This window comes from Euprymna scolopes, chromosome 33 (assembly GCF_053919585.1).
Source record: "Euprymna scolopes isolate OS-2025 chromosome 33, ASM5391958v1, whole genome shotgun sequence".
NCBI classification, from domain to species: Eukaryota; Metazoa; Mollusca; class Cephalopoda; order Sepiida; family Sepiolidae; genus Euprymna; species Euprymna scolopes.
In genome coordinates this window covers 89,154,279-89,171,441 of record NC_136514.1, presented here as the reverse complement: position 1 = coordinate 89,171,441, position 17,163 = coordinate 89,154,279, and the positions used below count along the sequence as shown (strand labels likewise).

The 17,163-nt window shown below is 36.2% G+C and overlaps 1 protein-coding gene across 2 annotated transcripts in view; it reads right to left on the bottom strand.

The window, feature by feature from the left end:
• LOC145258341 (uncharacterized) overlaps nucleotides 1–17,163 on the bottom strand; it is a 99,590-nt gene that overhangs the window by 3,915 nt on the left and 78,512 nt on the right. The window contains exons 13-14 of one of the 2 annotated variants that reach the window (XM_080116532.1): nucleotides 15,490–15,606; nucleotides 5,646–5,708 (exon numbers count right to left, since the gene is read on the bottom strand). In XM_080116532.1, coding sequence (XP_079972658.1) covers nucleotides 5,646–5,708; nucleotides 15,490–15,606 — 180 coding nt within the window. The remainder of the gene's footprint in view (nucleotides 1–5,645; nucleotides 5,709–15,489; nucleotides 15,607–17,163) is intronic. The other variant, XM_080116533.1, reaches the window with a different exon arrangement.

Sequence of the window (17,163 nt, the reverse complement as noted above, 5' to 3'; positions counted from 1 at the left end):
ATATATTATATATGTAATTTAATATATTGATAAAAATTTGTTTATTAAATTCCGGTAATGTTCATATATCAATTAAACCAGAGTCAATATTAATTAACCCAGTTACTTGAGCATATATGTTTATAATTCGACAATAACCAAGATGGTCGTATATTACAACATGTGTTTTATTATACACTAGTGGGGTGTTTAGTGAGGTCAAATAGAAGTAGCGGACTTAACTTTTGTTTGTTTACCAAACTTTGGCTAGTTGTTTCCCCAAGATGTTGGGGAGGGGGAAACCAGCTCCCCATTGCCAAAATGTTTGGGAGGGGGAAACCAGATCCCCATTGTCCAGATTGAATAGCAATTGTCTGATATAAGGAGTTTGGCCCCACATTGATCAAAGCTGATTGCTTTCGGCATCGAGAATACGACCCGTTTGAATTTAGTTTCACTGTATTTATAGTAAAAAGCAGGACAAACAGGGGACAGAGCGAAATAGCGCGAATCTCATAAAAGTCGACATAAATAAATCTAGAGGCGACCTGCGTTCCCAAATCCTAGATCCTAGATATTATTATCTTGGGGGTGTATAAACAGTTCTACCCCCCCCTTGCCAAGAATCGCGGCGAAAAAAAGCCCTTGCGAGACATGCATAAAAATGATCACACACATTTTGCTTTATATATAGAAAGATGGGTAATATATATATATATATATATATGATGAAAATAATGGAAATAGTATTCCGACAAAATAGAGAAAATAAAAAAGGAACAAACCGTATTATGTGTTCACCAACGTTTCGTCTTTATTTCACCCAGAGGAAGTCTCGAAATAAAGACGAAACGTTGGTGAACACATAATACGGTTTGTTCCTTTTTTATTTTCTCTATATATATATATAGAAAGATAGAAGGTAAAGGTAATTATTTAGTGTTATAATCGTTTCATAACCATTCGAACAAGCTTAAACATTATTTTGTTAAAAGATATTCCAAAATGGCTAATCTTCAGACACAAAATACAACTGTAATATATATGTATTACATATGTAAAACATATACAAAAGTACACGCAATTTCTTATTTTACTAATACAAGCAGCGAACCTCACTCCCCATCCTTCATTTTATCAGTTAATATTATGGAGGATGGAGAGGTGAGTTCCACTGCTTGTATTAGTAAAATAAGAAATTGTGTGTACTTTTGTATATGTTTTACATATGTATTACATTTGTATTTTGTGTCTGAAGATTAGCTATTTTGGAATATCTAACATGGGCACTTTTTTTTATTACATGCTTTACCATCCAAGCAGTGCATTCACCCAAACTCACACTTGACATGGAAAAACTTTTAAATAAAAATTTAACAGAGAAAAGTCTTGCTCTTTATAAAATTTTGTATTAATACATGTTTAAAAAGAATCAGTGTACATGCACCCGTCTGTTTAAATGTATGTATGTATGTATGTATGTTCAGGTCATGTCATATGCTACTGGTACCATGTAACCCAGTACTACCTGCCTCATGGTCGGGTCACCGGCGACTAAACTGGTTCCCCCACCAGACTTGTTTGGTGAGGAGGGTGGCTAGTCTCCCTGAAGGATTAAAAACAAGACCTTCCAAAGGGCGAATGAACTCTTTTTCTGGGTCAACGGCCAACTAGCACCGTGTATATTTGTGTGTGTGTGTATATGTGTATTGGGGTGGAGAGGGCTCTCGTAAGCCGTGGTGAAGGCAACCTTTCTAGGAGAAGCAAATCTCTGATTTAAAAAACCATAAAGCGGAAGACCATTACCCGCATTAAGCTGGTCTGCAGTTTAACTTGTTGCTGGCTATCTTGCTCTTGCTTGTTGCTGGATCTCAACATTTTGAACCGAGAGAAAGACTTAGCTGTCGTACAAAGCTAAGACTCTGTGACATCATCTTTGTATAGATACTCCCTCAGGCATTTGGGCTCATTGATTTTAAATGTCTGAGGGAGTGGCACTCGTCTGACAAGACGTTGCAATCATCATGTATGTTTTGGGGTGGAGAGGGCTCCCGTAAGCCGTGGTGAAGGCAATCTTTCTAGGAGAAGCAAATCTTTCTAGGAGAAGCAAATCTCTGATTTAAAAAACCATAAAGCGGGAGACCATTACCCGCATTAAGCTGGTCTGCAGTTTAACTTGTTGCTGGCTTTCTTGCTCTTGCTTGTTGCTGGATCTCAACATTTTTAACCGAGAGAGAGACTTAGCTGTCATACAAAGCTAAGACTCTGTAACATCATCTGTGTATAGATACTCCCTCAAGCATTTGTCTATTAAAATGGTCCTGTGGCGATAGAAGTCATTTTTGGGCTCATGGACTTTAAGTGTCTGAGGGAGTGGCACTCGTCTGACAAGACGTTGCAATCATCATGTATGTATGTATGTTTGTATGCCTTGCAAAAACTTTTGCCAGAGTTAACTGATTTTCACGAGATCGGTATCATTTTGAAGCTCGATGCTTCGGACGACAAATATCGAAAAATTGGCCAAAAACATTCATTCCTTCATCCTCAACTGAGCACTTTTCTACAGGGAGGGGTCGCTTTTTTCGCCGATATTTTCGAAAGTCATCACCTCTTTTCGATTGACTAACCTTAATTTAAACCTAGGTCACTTCTGGTTTGGCGATGGACGCAACAGCATCACGTTTTTTTTAACATTCTTTTCTTCCTTCGCAGTACGGATGCGACCCTGCCTACCTACTACCACTTTTTTTTCTTTGCTCAACACACACCTCCAAACCCCCGCTGGGCACTCAGGCTAGTCTATAATATAAAGGGCAAAAATCTGTTTAAAAGTATGTATGTATGTTTGTATGTGTGTTTGTATGTCTTGCAAAAATTTTCGACAGAAGCGATGGATTTTCACGAGATTGGTATCATTTTGAAACTCGACCCTTCAGATGAAAAATATCGAAAAATTTGCTAAAAACATTTATTACTTCACCCTCAACTGGACACTTTTCTACAGGGAGGGGTAGCAAAAAATCGTTCCTTCATGACAATTTAGTCATACATGCATGTGCAAAAAACGTTCTTTCTTGAATTAGTTTAAAATTAAAAAAAAAAAATGACCCAATTTCGCTGACGCGGTTATAGACCAGTCGATATAGCAGCAGTGTCGTTATCTTAGGATTGCATGTTCGATTTTTTAAGTTTTAATATTTTTTTTGTTCGTTTTTAAATTTTTTCCCCCCCCATCACGTTCGCTGTTTTCTTTATTTTCCATTTTGTTTTGATTTAACACACACATACCTCACCACATGCGGACAACGCCGCGTACCCTCACTAGTCAATAATATGCAGATGATTGATAAAATCCTAAACTATTGATATTATGTTATCAGTATGAATTATGGAATATATATATTCTAGGCAACAGGGTATTAATGTAAGCACATTATTTCTTTTTAAGTTATATGGGGTGAAACATCAAAACTATACCATGCATCCCTCCACCTAAGAAAGATAAAAAAAATCCAAATTTAAAGCTAATATAAAGATAATTATTGCTCATGCCCCTCGTAGCATGAGTATTCTACTAGTGTATACATATACACATATCTATATATATAAAAACGAAAATGTATGTATGTATGTATGTATGTTTGTGTGTATGTTTGGATGTCTGCTAAAAACTTTCGACAGACACAACGAAAATTCACAAACTCAGAATCACATCGAAGCTCCATCCTTTGTTCGAAAAATATTGAAAAATTGGCCAAAAACGTTAACTTTTTCACCCCGAAATCGACAATTTTTGACAGGGGGGGGGTCAGCAAAAACGGTCCTCTCGTGACAATGACCGATTCTACGCATGCGACAGATGACATCGTGACCTGATTTACTTTAAATAGTTGAAAAACCGAACAAGTTTCATGTACGTCGCCTTAGCTCAGTTGCTTAAGTCCTTGGTTCATTATCTAAACTTTTTGGGTTCGAATCGTGGTTGAGATGGTTTTTTTTTTTTTCGATTTTTTAAATTTAAATATTGAACCAGTGTTTTGTTTTTCTGCTTTTTTTTTTTTTTTTTTTTTTTACTTCGCTTATTATTAGCGGCATTCAAAAACACCGATTTTTTAAATTTTAATATCGAAACAGGCTTATTGAAGCCATTTTTCACGTGTTCGTTTTTCTGTTTTCATCATTCGTTTGCCTTACGTTAGTTTTGTTTGTGTTTTCCCCCCCTCCGCTTAAGTGTTAATGTTGTTTTCTTTTTTTACTTCGCTTATAACAAACAAACCTATGTCGTCGTCGTCGTCATCGTCATCGTCGTCGTCGTAACGCTTGACGACTTCCGGCCGCGCACCTGTCAATTTCGTTCTTAAATAAATTCAAACATCTTTCACTAACTCATTCTGGCTGGCCGATTTTATTTTCAAACTTCGCCTCAGATCATACACCCCCTCCCCCGAGTTCTTTTTTATTTAACACCACACACACACCTACAAACACCCGGGCAACGCTGGGTACCCCCTCTAGTAACAAATAAATGGCAAATGTCTATATTCCAAATTTCATGGTGTTGACCATCTTACAATCCATTCCTTTAATTCCGTTGAAACTTACATCATGAAATTTGGAATATAGACTTTTCTCATTTATTTGTTATGTGCTCTGTAATCATATTGAGCTTATCAAATTAAGGATTTGTATATATAAAAACTGAAATATAATTGAAAAATATTTCCACAGAAATATATATATATATATATATATATATATATATATATATATATATATATATATATAAAATTACAATAAGTTTACCAAGGTAATCAAAATGGTAAACTGAAAATATATTATAAATATTAAAGAGTTAATATTTACAAGTAAAGTAATCTCAACCAGATGTAAAAGCTCAATAAAACCGAAAAGGAAATAGAGGTTATAATACAAACAAATGATTAATAAAACACGTTAAAAGACATCTTGAAAAAGAGTTAAAAACATATTTAATTTTAAAAAAGGAAGCACAAAATAAGTGAATAGTCCTTAATCCGCGGAGTTTCGAAGAAATACTCTCCTTCACATTAGAGGGAAGGAATTAGCAAAATGCAGGATTTTGCATATAAAAGTATTTAATGAAACTACAAGTAAGTCACAGATCTTACTTGGTTAAAAAAAAGGTGTGGTAAAGGGAATAGGAGGTAAAAGAAAAATGATAAAAAGATTTCACATGAATGGATAGTCCGGTGAAGGGTAATAATATATATATATATATATATATATATATATATATATATATATATATATATATATATATATATATTTTAAATAATTATTGTATATATGTGTGTGTGTGTGTATGTACTAGTAGAATATACATATATATGCACACACATATATGTACACATATATATGTATATAATACACATATATATACACACATATATATATATACACACATGCATATATATATATATACATATATACATGTACATAAATACATACATATATATTCACACATATGCACACACATATATGCACACCTATATACACATATATATATATACAAATATATATACACATGCATATACACACATATATTTATATGTATACATACACACACATACACACACACACACACACACATAAAGTAAAATATGAGCATGGAACAAAATAATTACCACCATTTCATCTTCGAGTTGTAGAGTAGCTTCGGAGAGTTTGTCGTATAACCTATATCGGACCTTTAAAATAAACAAGAAACACAAAGTCTTAATTAGAAATATGTAAAAAAAATTTTTAAAAAGAAGTGCTTGCTCAAAATATTCAAGAGTTATCCCTCTTGAAGCATATCTAAGTTATCTTTCCTGAAACATTACTTACCAATGAGAGAATGCACTTTTCTACTAATGGAAACGAAAGTAAATTTCACCTTAGAGGAGCGAGGACAGGAGGATTTAGAGACAGGATGCTCGTTTTTTTTTTTTTATTTGTTTGTTGACTTTTAAGCTTCAGCCTCTGTCCCACTGACGAAATATTGCATCCCTCTGCCTGTTCTACAAGTATTTTGATGGTAAATGCTCTGACGGACTGCAAGCATTTGTGTCCCCATGACGTAAATACCCTCGACACACCCGACAAGAAGCTAAATCCTACCCCTACACAGTAGAGATCCCTAGATGTAAGAGAGCTTTCTACTTCAGTAGTTTCTTCCCCAGAACCGCTAGACTTTCCCTTCCAGGTCCGTGCTTTCCCAACTGTACTGACATGCAGAAGTTCAAGTGTAACATGAACCAACATCTTACTGCCTAACTCCCTACATAGTACCCCTGCAACTTAGGTCTCTGATAGTAGCCCCCTACACCAAAATGGCAATGTGCCTTGTTTGGGGTGAAAATGTAATTAAAAAAAAAAGCCAGTCAAACGTATTTTTTTAATGATCTAAATATTTTATCACCATCATCTTTATTATTGTCATCGTCATTTTTACATGCTGGCATGTGTTGGACTGTTTTTAGAAATCGACTTGGAAAATTATCTCCGTGACTTTGGAAGCTATATGCACCTTTTTTTTTATTACTCACTATTACATTTAATGGTAAAAGTGATGCGGAAATTAAGAAAAGAATCGTGATGGCAGATGGAGTGCAGCTTGCAAAGCAGAAACATAAAACAGAACACAAAAAAATCACAATCTTGAAGACCTACAGTTGGTCAGTTCTCTTTTACGGTTGCGAATGTTGGACAGTAAGGAAGGCGGCTGAAAGTCGTTTGGAAGCAGCGGAGATATGTTTTTTTAAGGAGAATTCTACGAATCTCATGGACAGAAACGAAGACAAACAAAAAAGTCATGCATAAGACAGAGTACAGCAGATCACCAGTCAATACCGTCGATGCCAGATGGTTAAAGTTCTTCGGTAATTTGATGCGGGCGGTTTGGAAAAATCTTGATATTAGGAAATGTTTGAAAAAAAAGCAGAGGAAAACAATGAAAAAAGTTCACTGACCGTTTCAACACGGTCACTGGAAACACGACTATAGATCTTATTAGAAAGACTGAATGCAGAGGAGACTGAGGAGTCATAATCATTGATGACGTCAATAACAAACCTCAATACCGTCCATGCCAGACAGTTAAAGTTCTTCGGCCATTTAATGCGGGCGGTTTGGAAAAATCTTGATATTAGGAAATGTCGTTAGAAAGACTGAATTTAGAGGAGACTGAGGAGTCATGATCATTGATGACTGCAATAACAAACCTGAGACCTGAAAAATGATATTTTATGACCAGGCAATGCCGGGTGGCTTGCTAGTATATAATTTTCTTCTCCTTTAATTTAAATCTTTTTCTTTTTCATTCTCCCCGTTTATTCTGTTGAAAGCACTCTCCATCAGATCAGCATCCCTCTTTTATATAGCGTGATTCCTTTAATCTTATAATAGATCTATTTTTAGCACTTTTTTTTTTTTTTTTTTTTTTTTACTCACGTTAACCCCTAACAAGGCATATCGTCACTTGGACGTAAGGGACTACTATTTCGGCCCATGCCTAAGAAAAATTACCAAGATGTTAGTTTACATTACATTTAAACTTCTGCATATCATTACAGCCAGGGAAGCAGGTAGCAGGAAGGGAATTCCAAAGTCTAGCTGTTCAAAGGAAGAAACTATTAGAGTAGAAAAGCTTTCTGGCATTTTAAGGACTTGAACAATGAAGGGGTGAGATTTTGTTGTTAAGTAAGTTTGTCAGGGATATGCACGTCGAGGGGGCACAAGTGCAACGAGCTCATCAGAGCATATTCCATGAGGTTATGTGGGGGGGGGAGCAGGGTTTTAATGAGGCACCATATCTAGGTGATTGCTTCATCTACCCTTTACTAATCTATATATATAAAAGCGAAAATGTATGTTCGCTTTTTGTGTATGTCCAAGAAAGGCTTTTTTCAGAGAAGCGGTCGGTCGGTTCACAACTTTTTAAAACTTTTTATATCTGTTGTGGTTGCAAGGTTGAACAATAATTAGTAAGGAAATACAATGAAGACGCAAACAACCAGATAACGCAATCATAAGTGTATTAAAGAAAAGGTATATTTACAATATGTACAAATGACGGTGTCGAGTCAGAGAGTCTTGGTGGGAGGACATGTACGCTCTTCGGCGTCACTTCCGGTGGCATTTGAGTAAGACACACCAAGGCCAACCTAGGCTTGCCATTTATAGTGTTATGTTATTCGCATATGCAAATAAGTGGTTGCCACCACAACACCCCCCTCCCAAGATTTGAAGTCACACAGATTTCAATATCTTTTTCTTTTTGGGTTTACCATTAATGGTTCATTCACTTTTCTTTTCCTACCTGATCTTCGGGGTTCAGGTGCATTTTGAGGCGGTTCCAAATTAAAAGATTCGTATATGCTATCTATGGTGTCCTCCTCTTCGACTGTTGTCGTATCATCATCATCTTGGATATGACGTTTTTTTATCTGATTTAGGTGCCTTTTATGTATATTCTGTGGACCTTTAATCATGTATGTACAATCACCAATGCGTTTATCCACTACTCCACATTCCCAGTAAGATGTGTTATTTCTGTAGCACTTAAAATATACTCGATCTTCCGAGTTATATTTCTTTCTTCTCGTGTGTGTAGTGTTTCGGATAATTGCCTGCCTTGGCAATAGGTTGTCAAACGCTGATTTTACCTTTCTGGCAAACATTAGATCAGCTGGTGATATGTTTGATGGTGTACTAGGATGTGGTGTAATCCTATATACTTGCAAGAATTGTTGCAAAGCTTTTTCTGTTGGTGTTCCAATGGATTTCTTTAACGCTCGTTTTAGCGTGTCCACGAACCTTTCCGTGAGGCCGTTCGACCTTGGATGATACGGCGGAGTCGTGATGTGCTTCACTCGGAACGTGTCGCAAAATTCCTTAACTCTGCGGATGTGAACTGCGTTCCGTTGTCAGTGACCAGTGTGTCTGGTACACCGAATCTTGCAAACAACTCGTGTAGGAACCCTATTGAGTTGTTCGTTGTTGGATTCCTGCAACGCATTACCTCCGGCCATTTTGTGAAACTATCCATTACAATTAAATAATAGTTTTCACCTACTGGACCAGCGAAGTCCATGTGGATTCTCGACCATGGTTGGTCGGTTTTCGGCCAAGGTTTGTGTACTATAGGTGGAGATTTTGCCGCTAACTGGCATCCTTTACATTTATCAATTGTTGTCGCTATGTCAGTGTCCATGTTACGCCAGTACACGTAGCTTCTCATTAACGACTTCATTCGATTTATCCCCGGATGTCCTGTGTGGAAATCTCTTAACATCCTATTCTGCAATGTTTTGGGTATCACCACTCTCTCACTGTACAGTAACACATCGTCACATATGGAGAAAACTTCCTGCACCTTTGTGTCCGTTATAATTTTCTCTTTTATGTCCTTTATATATTCGTCTTTCTCGGCTTCCCTTTTAATGTCCGACAAAGTTACGGGTAGTTCCTTAATGATGTTTGCTACCATATTTTTTACTTCAACATTTGTCCGAATTGCTGCAATGACTGATTCTTCCAGATTGTGTTTCTGTGGTATCAGTCTTGACAGTCCACCCGCATGGCAAATCTTTTTTGATGCTAGATGTTGTAGCTGGAAATCGTAATTAAGTAGTATTGTACCCCAGCGCAGCAATCTATTTGCGGTGTATACTGGCAATCCTTTTTTTGATCCATAGATCGTGACTAACGGTTTATGGTCGGTTTCAAGTATGAATTGTCTACCATATAAATATCGGTGAAATTTAGTCATGGCAAAGATTATGCTCAACGCTTCTTTTTCGATTTGTGAATATGCCCTTTCGGCTGGTATCAGCATTCTCGAAGCGTGCGCTATTGGTTTTCTAGACCCATCTGGCATAATATGTTGAATGCATGCTCCTAAGCCGTAGGAGCTAGTGTCACTAGCGACGACTATTTTTAACTTTGTGTCAAAGTGCGTTAAGAATAATTCGGATGTTAGTGCGCTCTTTATTTTGTCAAAAGCGGTTTGACATTCTTGCGTCCAGTTCCACGGTGTATCCTTTTTAAGCAGATTATTTAAGGGGGCTCGCAAGTTATGCATTCCTTCAATAAAAGATTGGTAATAATTTGCGAGTCCTAAGAAACTCTGCAAGGTTGTTACATTATCGGGTGCTGGCATATTTTTTATTGCCGCAGATCTGTCTGGGTCTGGACGTCGTCCATGTTTGTTTATTATGTGTCCAAGATACTTAATCTCGCTCATACAAAAGTCACATTTACTTTCTTTTACTTTAAAGCCGAATTCTTGTATTCGAGTAAATACTTGTTTCAAATGTTCCTTATGTTCTTCTAGGGATTTGCTCCTGACAACAATGTCGTCCAGGTATGCACATGCGCACTCAATACTACTTAGCATGGTGTCCATCGCTTGCTGAAAGATGGCAGGCGCTACTTTGATGCCAAAAGGCAATCGGTTGTATTTGTATAATCCCTTATGCGTATTGATGCATAGTATTTTTGAGCAATTCTCCTCGACCGGTATTTACAAATACGCGTCGCTCAAGTCTATCTTGGAGAAGATATTACCCCCATTCAACTTCGTGAATATTTCCTCTGGGCTTGGTAGGGGGTAATGGTGATCTTTTAATAGGGAGTTGACCCCGGTTGAAAAGTCTGCGCACACCCTAACTTCGTCATTCTTTTTCTTTACGTATACGTTGGGGGCTGCCCACTCGCTGTGTTCTATTTTTGATAGAATTCCCGTCTGTTCCAATCTATTTAATTCTTTATCAATCTTTTCCAACCCAGCAAACGGAATATTTCGCTTTTTTCTAAAAATTGGGCTGGCGTTTTCTTTAAGTTCAAACGAGGCCTTGAATTTATTGCAGCGACCTAAGTTAGTCGTGAATGCCTCAGGAAATAATTCTTTTAAATCGTCTTTTATATTTACTGTTGTTGGAGAAGAACATTCTAATTTTTTACAGAATGTATTGATTGGCTTATCCCATAGTCCGAATTTCTCAATTAAATCTATTCCAAACAGATTTTCACTATTTTTTAGTACGAATATTTTTAATTTCTTCGAAATCCCTTTCAATTTTATCGGGAGGACAACTTCTCCTTCAAATTTTATACCACCACCAGTTACCGTACGGGCTGCTTTACTAGTTTTCATCATGGCCGGTTTTCCCAACTTTTTCCACGTATTCAGGTTTATTATAGAAACATCGGAGCCGGAGTCGAGTTGTAACTTTATTGCTGTTTTAAATATTTCCACTTTTACGTATTTTTGCCGATCTTTGTCTAATTCTGTATTTGATTTTGTTTGCTGTACTCTCTTTCTGGTGTAATCTTTATATCTGCAACAATCGCTTTTGTGTCCCACCTTCTTACAAATGTAGCATTTTTTCTTCTTATAAGGACAATCTGATTCCCAATGCTTTTCTGCACATCAGTTATATCTAGGAAGAGGCTTGTTATATTCTGTACTATATTTATGGTTATTATCTTTGGAATATCCCGTTCCATTGCTTTTCTTTGTAAAGTTCTTGGTTGGTGCGTATGGTTTTCTAACTTTTCTTACATATGCCACTCCGGATTCTTCTATATTTTTTTAATCCTTTTTTAGTGTAATGGCCCTTTCACAGTCCTCTGCTAGTTTCTGGAGGGTTAAATCTTGCTCAGATTCCAGCTTAGACAACACTCGTCTGCGTATTTCTGCATTTTTCGTGGAAACTAACCCCTGAGCGAAGATTAGACATTTAAAATCTTCTACCGTTAGTTCTGCAAGCTTAAAATTATCGCAGTTTTTATTGACAACTGATGCGTATGTCAAATAATCTTGGTTGTCCATCTTTCTTAGATTCATGCACAGCCATCTTTTATGAAAAAGAGATATATTTGGATTAAATCATTCTTTTAGTACTTTTACAGCTTCCATGAACTCTAATTCCGCAGTTTTTTTAGGTAATATGTAATCTACGAATTTGCTGTGTTCTAATGTACCCAATTTTCTGAGTAAGAGGCTCACTTTCTGACTATTTGGCCAATTTTTACAGTCCAGTTGAAAAACATCCTCGTATCTTGTGTAGTATGCTTCAAAATTCTTCTCTTCCTCAGGCACATAATGAAATGTGTCCATGCTATTAAAAATAGTTGTATGGGAGAAATTAACACTATCGACATTTTCTCGATTACTCTTTAGTAGTTCCAGTGTTTTAGCAAAACGTTCCTCTTGTCTTTCTTCATATTCCAATTGTAGTTTCTTATGCCTTTCTTCCCGTTCCAATTGTAGTTTCTTATGCCTTTCTTCCCGTTCCAATTGCAGTTTTTTCTGCTTTAATTGCACCATTTTCTGCTTTTCTTCTTGTTCCTGCTGCCATTTCAATAATCTGTCCTCTCTCTTTTCCTCACGGTCAGCCTGTGCCTGTATTTGTGTTTGCAAAAGCTCGTTTTGTGTAGCTTGTCTGCGTTCATCCTGCTCAGCCTGTGCTTGTAAAAATTGCATGAACATTTTTGATAAGTCTTCCATGTTTTTTTTTTTTTTTTTAGTGTGTAGTTAAAAAAAAAATATTGTACCATGTACACTATACACCGGTTTGGGTTACAACAAAAAAGCAAATTGCTGTAAGCTCCTGTTTTCAATAATAATATCGTTGCTTGCAATAATATATTCTTTTTGCAAGTCACGCTGCAACAAAAAAAAAATAAAACAGGTTTATCTGGAATCACGAAATGGAATTGACTTTCCGTTTTTAGGCACTTACTAATAAGTAACTCTTTCCACAAAATAAAAGTTTGGGTTTTTTTTTTTTTTTTTTTAATCGAGTCACAATTGAATAAATGTATGCAGTACATTTAGTTCTTTGAGTTTTTTTTTCTCTAGTATTTTAGTAATTAAAATACCTCTTAAATTGAGATTACCTTTTTTTTCCCGTGAAGTTTTACTGTATTATCCGTTATTCAGTGACAACTTCAAGAAAAAAAATGCTTTCCTTTAATTTTAGTTTTAGCTGTGGTATTTCCTTTTAGTACCGACGTCAACCAAAACATTAATTAAAAAGTCCTTTAGTTGTTGTTTTGTTTACGGAGAACAGTAATTAGAATCCACTGGTGAACTTTTTTCGTAGGTTACTTCCTTGCTTTTCGTAATACGGGTCTGACCTGTCGTTTTTGCGACAGAACAAAGTTCGCTTTTCGTTTGCAAGTTGGTCCTTTAGTAAGATTTGTCGTGTAGCGACAAAACAAAAATTCACTTTTACATTCGTTTGCAAGTCGGATTCCCAGAAAACGGCGTAAATTGTCGCTTTTGCCACGTTAGAGTTTTTTTTTTCACTTGAGTTGAAACTTCTCTTTAGCGTAAAATCCGTTTGCTCGTCAACACTTTGCATTCCTTAAAAAAAATGGTCAACCTTTGCGTTGTACTTTTTTTAAAATTTTTTTTTTTTAAATAGTTCTTCGTCAAACTGTTATATTTGACGCTTCATATCTCGTCGCCAACTGTTGTGGTTGCAAGGTTGAACAATAATTAGTAAGGAAATACAATGAAGACGCAAACAACAAGATAACGCAATAATAAGTGTATTAAAGAAAAGGTATATTTACAATATGTACAAATGACGGTGTCGAGTCAGAGAGTCTTGGTGGGAGGACATGTACGCTCTTCGGCGTCACTTCTGGTGGCATTTGAGTAAGACACCACAAGGCCAACCTAGGCTTGCCATTTATAGTGTTATGTTATTCGCATATGCAAATAAGTGGTTGCCACCACAACAATATCACATGTAAATCGTAATATCTCACAGTTAACATCGGAACTCGCTTGTCTATTAAATTTGCTCAACTTCGGGAAGATAAATATTCAACAGTTTTTGCTCGCTGCATGTAGGTTAGGCCTTTTCCTATAATGTTTCCCTCTACCCCCAACGTTTTTTGGGGAAAAAAAAAATGCATTCCCGCACTAAATGAAATGCTACCCCGCAGTCAAAACTTGACCCCATTAAGTCATTAAAACGTGCACCTGCTAATTGAAGTGATTAAATAAATTCAAACGTGTTTCCGTTAGCATCTCGCGGTGGCGCAATGGTTAACGTCGCACTCTTTTTTTTTTCACACTTTAATTTACAACTTTGCCTCAATGGTTCGGGTTCGATCCTCATACTTACCTACCAAAACATTTTTTTTTTTTTTTTTAAACCCTCCCCCCCCCCGGAGTTTTGATTTACCCAAAACCACACACACCTCCAAACACCCGGGCAACGCCGGGTACCCCTCGCTAGTGTTTTTAAAAAAAGCAATTATTTTAAACAAACGACATGCCCGTTTTAAGTGTAAATGTACAGTCTTTTTTGTTGATGTTATAAAAATTTGGAGGCAGCATGCTACAAACTGCTTCCAATACAAAGACTGTGTACAGCATTTTTTTTTACACAATCACAATCTGCATGTTTTTCCTCAGTTAATTGGTGACATACGGCATACGTGCTACCTGACAAGTGCATCGAAATGACGCACTCGAGGCACTTCACCTCACTCAGCTGACATATTAGTTCAGCTTTCTCCAGTCATTCCACTATTGAGTATCCGGAGTCACTTCCATCATGACCAAAGTTATATTATGAAGAATTTTACGTAAATTAAGCACCCACACGTTGACGCTCCTCCAACAAAAATTTGGCAAATGTGTATTTCAGCGGCGTAAATTCAAGTTTTACACTAGTGGTGGCCATAAAGTGGGTGATCATTATACGTTAAATTATTATAGAAAAGTGATCCCCCACTTTCTTTAAACTAACATTTCTTCATATCTTTTTTATTGTAATAAAGATTACTAGTGGACCATTTATAGACTTCCACCTTTTTTTTAAACTAACATTTCTTCATATCTTGGAATTTTAAACGTTATTTTCGTTTTCAACATCCTCAAAAACTTATAAATGTCTTAATTTTCAAAGTTTTTTTTTTCCTATAGTATGGAAAGTTGATTGTCTGTCCCTTGCAGGTCTTATATTCCAAACATTCCCAATAAGTGTCGCTAGCAGTGTATCATTCAAAAAAACAAGATGGTGTGAAGTTTTTCTTTGATAAAATGTCTCATAATATTTGACTTTCTTAAATAAAAAAAAAAAACTACGTGATCGATTTACGTGATTTTTGGAATATGACATTTTCATGCAGTGACAAGTATGTACATTAAAAAGATTTTTTTCAGATTTTTATAGCAAAAAAGATTACTTAGACTTGCACCCACTAAAGGTCTGTAAAATTTAAAGAAAATCTGTTCAGCTGTTTCGGAGTCTATAAGGAAAAACTCACGCACAAAGTTGCATTTATATAATTGTAGAGATTAAGGTAGGTTATTTGTTTATTTTCTTTCTTTTTTGTTTGTGTTTTTTTTTTTTTTTTTTTTATTGACCTTGTTCGCCGGTCGTTGCCGAGCAAAACTCACGGAAAAACAGGCTTTAAACTGCAGAAAAAAAAATAAATAAATAAATAAAAAACCCTTACATTTTGTTCTTCAAACAAATGTTGTTGTAATAAAGTTGATTTTTCTTTCTCGAGTCGCAGTTCGACAATAAGTCTGGCATTATTGTTTTTTAATTGAACTAATGTTCGGTGATTGTTCTGGAAAAAAAAAAACATAAAAAAATAATTAAACAATTAAAAAACACCGCAACTGAAACAAATGTGGGACATGATGAGAACTAGCAGCGAAACCGGATGTTAACGCATCCACCATGAGAGACAAAATGAAAAATCGTATTTTGCACATGGCTCCACGCATCGCTTCCGCTTGGGAAGAAAAAAAAAATAAGATAACCACAAAATAATTATCGACCAATGGCAGAGCTCCGCGCCTAAAATAAACACCTCAAATATCTCAGTCACTGGGAGCCGGTGTGCCACTATAAAATGAGGGATTTGAGGGAACCAAAAAGAGGGAAGAGGAGATTCGCCCTGCTGCGTCAGTGAACACACGGACAGATTATCCCACCCGACCTAAAGAGATGAAGAGAAGAGAACTCGCCCCGCTGCGTCAGCGAACGTATGGACGGATTTTGTCACCAAACCTGAAGAGACATAATGAAGAAGAAAAAGAAATAAGGCACCAGTGAACTGAAGCTGATTACGCTCTCATGTTATGGGCCAAACGCCTTCAATTCTACACACTGCCTAATTCACACAAACCAAAGAAGGGAGGAGGAAAAAGAAGACGAAGGCGCCAGGCTGCTTGCTGCTGATGAAAGAAGTCACCCGCTTTCCAGTTACAAGCCAGGACACGCATCACCGACAGCAGGATGACCGGCCGACCCCTACCACATCCATCATGCAAAAGATAAGTTACGTTTTACGAACATTCATTCCTTGTCAATTCATACATACCTACAAACATTTTACGAACCTTCATTCCTTGACAATTCATACATATCTACAAACGTTTTACGAACCTTCATTCCTTGTAAATTCATACATACCTACAAACGTTTTACGAACATTCATTCCTTGTCAATTCATACATACCTACAAACGTTTTACGAACATTCATTCCTTGTCAATTCATACATACCTAAAACGTTTTACGAACATTCATTCCTTATCAATTCATACATACCTAAAACGTTTTACGAACATTCATTCCTTGTACATTCATACATACCTACAAACGTTTTACGAACATTCATTCCTTGTCAATTCATACATACCTACAAACATTTTACGAACATTCATTCCTTGTCAATTCATACATACCTACAAACATTTTACGAACCTTCATTCCTTGACAATTCATACATATCTACAAACGTTTTACGAACATTCATTCCTTGTCAATTCATACATACCTACAAACGTTTTACGAACATTCATTCCTTGTCAATTCATACATACCTACAAACATTTTACGAACATTCATTCCTTGCCAATTCATACATACCTACAAACATTTTACGAACATTCATTCCTTGTCAATTCATACATATCTACAAACATTTTACGAACCTTCATTCCTTGACAATTCATACATACCTACAAATGTTTTACGAACATTCATTCCTTGTCAATTCATACATACCTAAAACGTTTTACGAATATTCATTCCTTGTCAATTCATACATACCTACAAACGTTTTACGAACATTCATTCCTTGTCAATTCATACATACCTACAAACATTTTACGAAC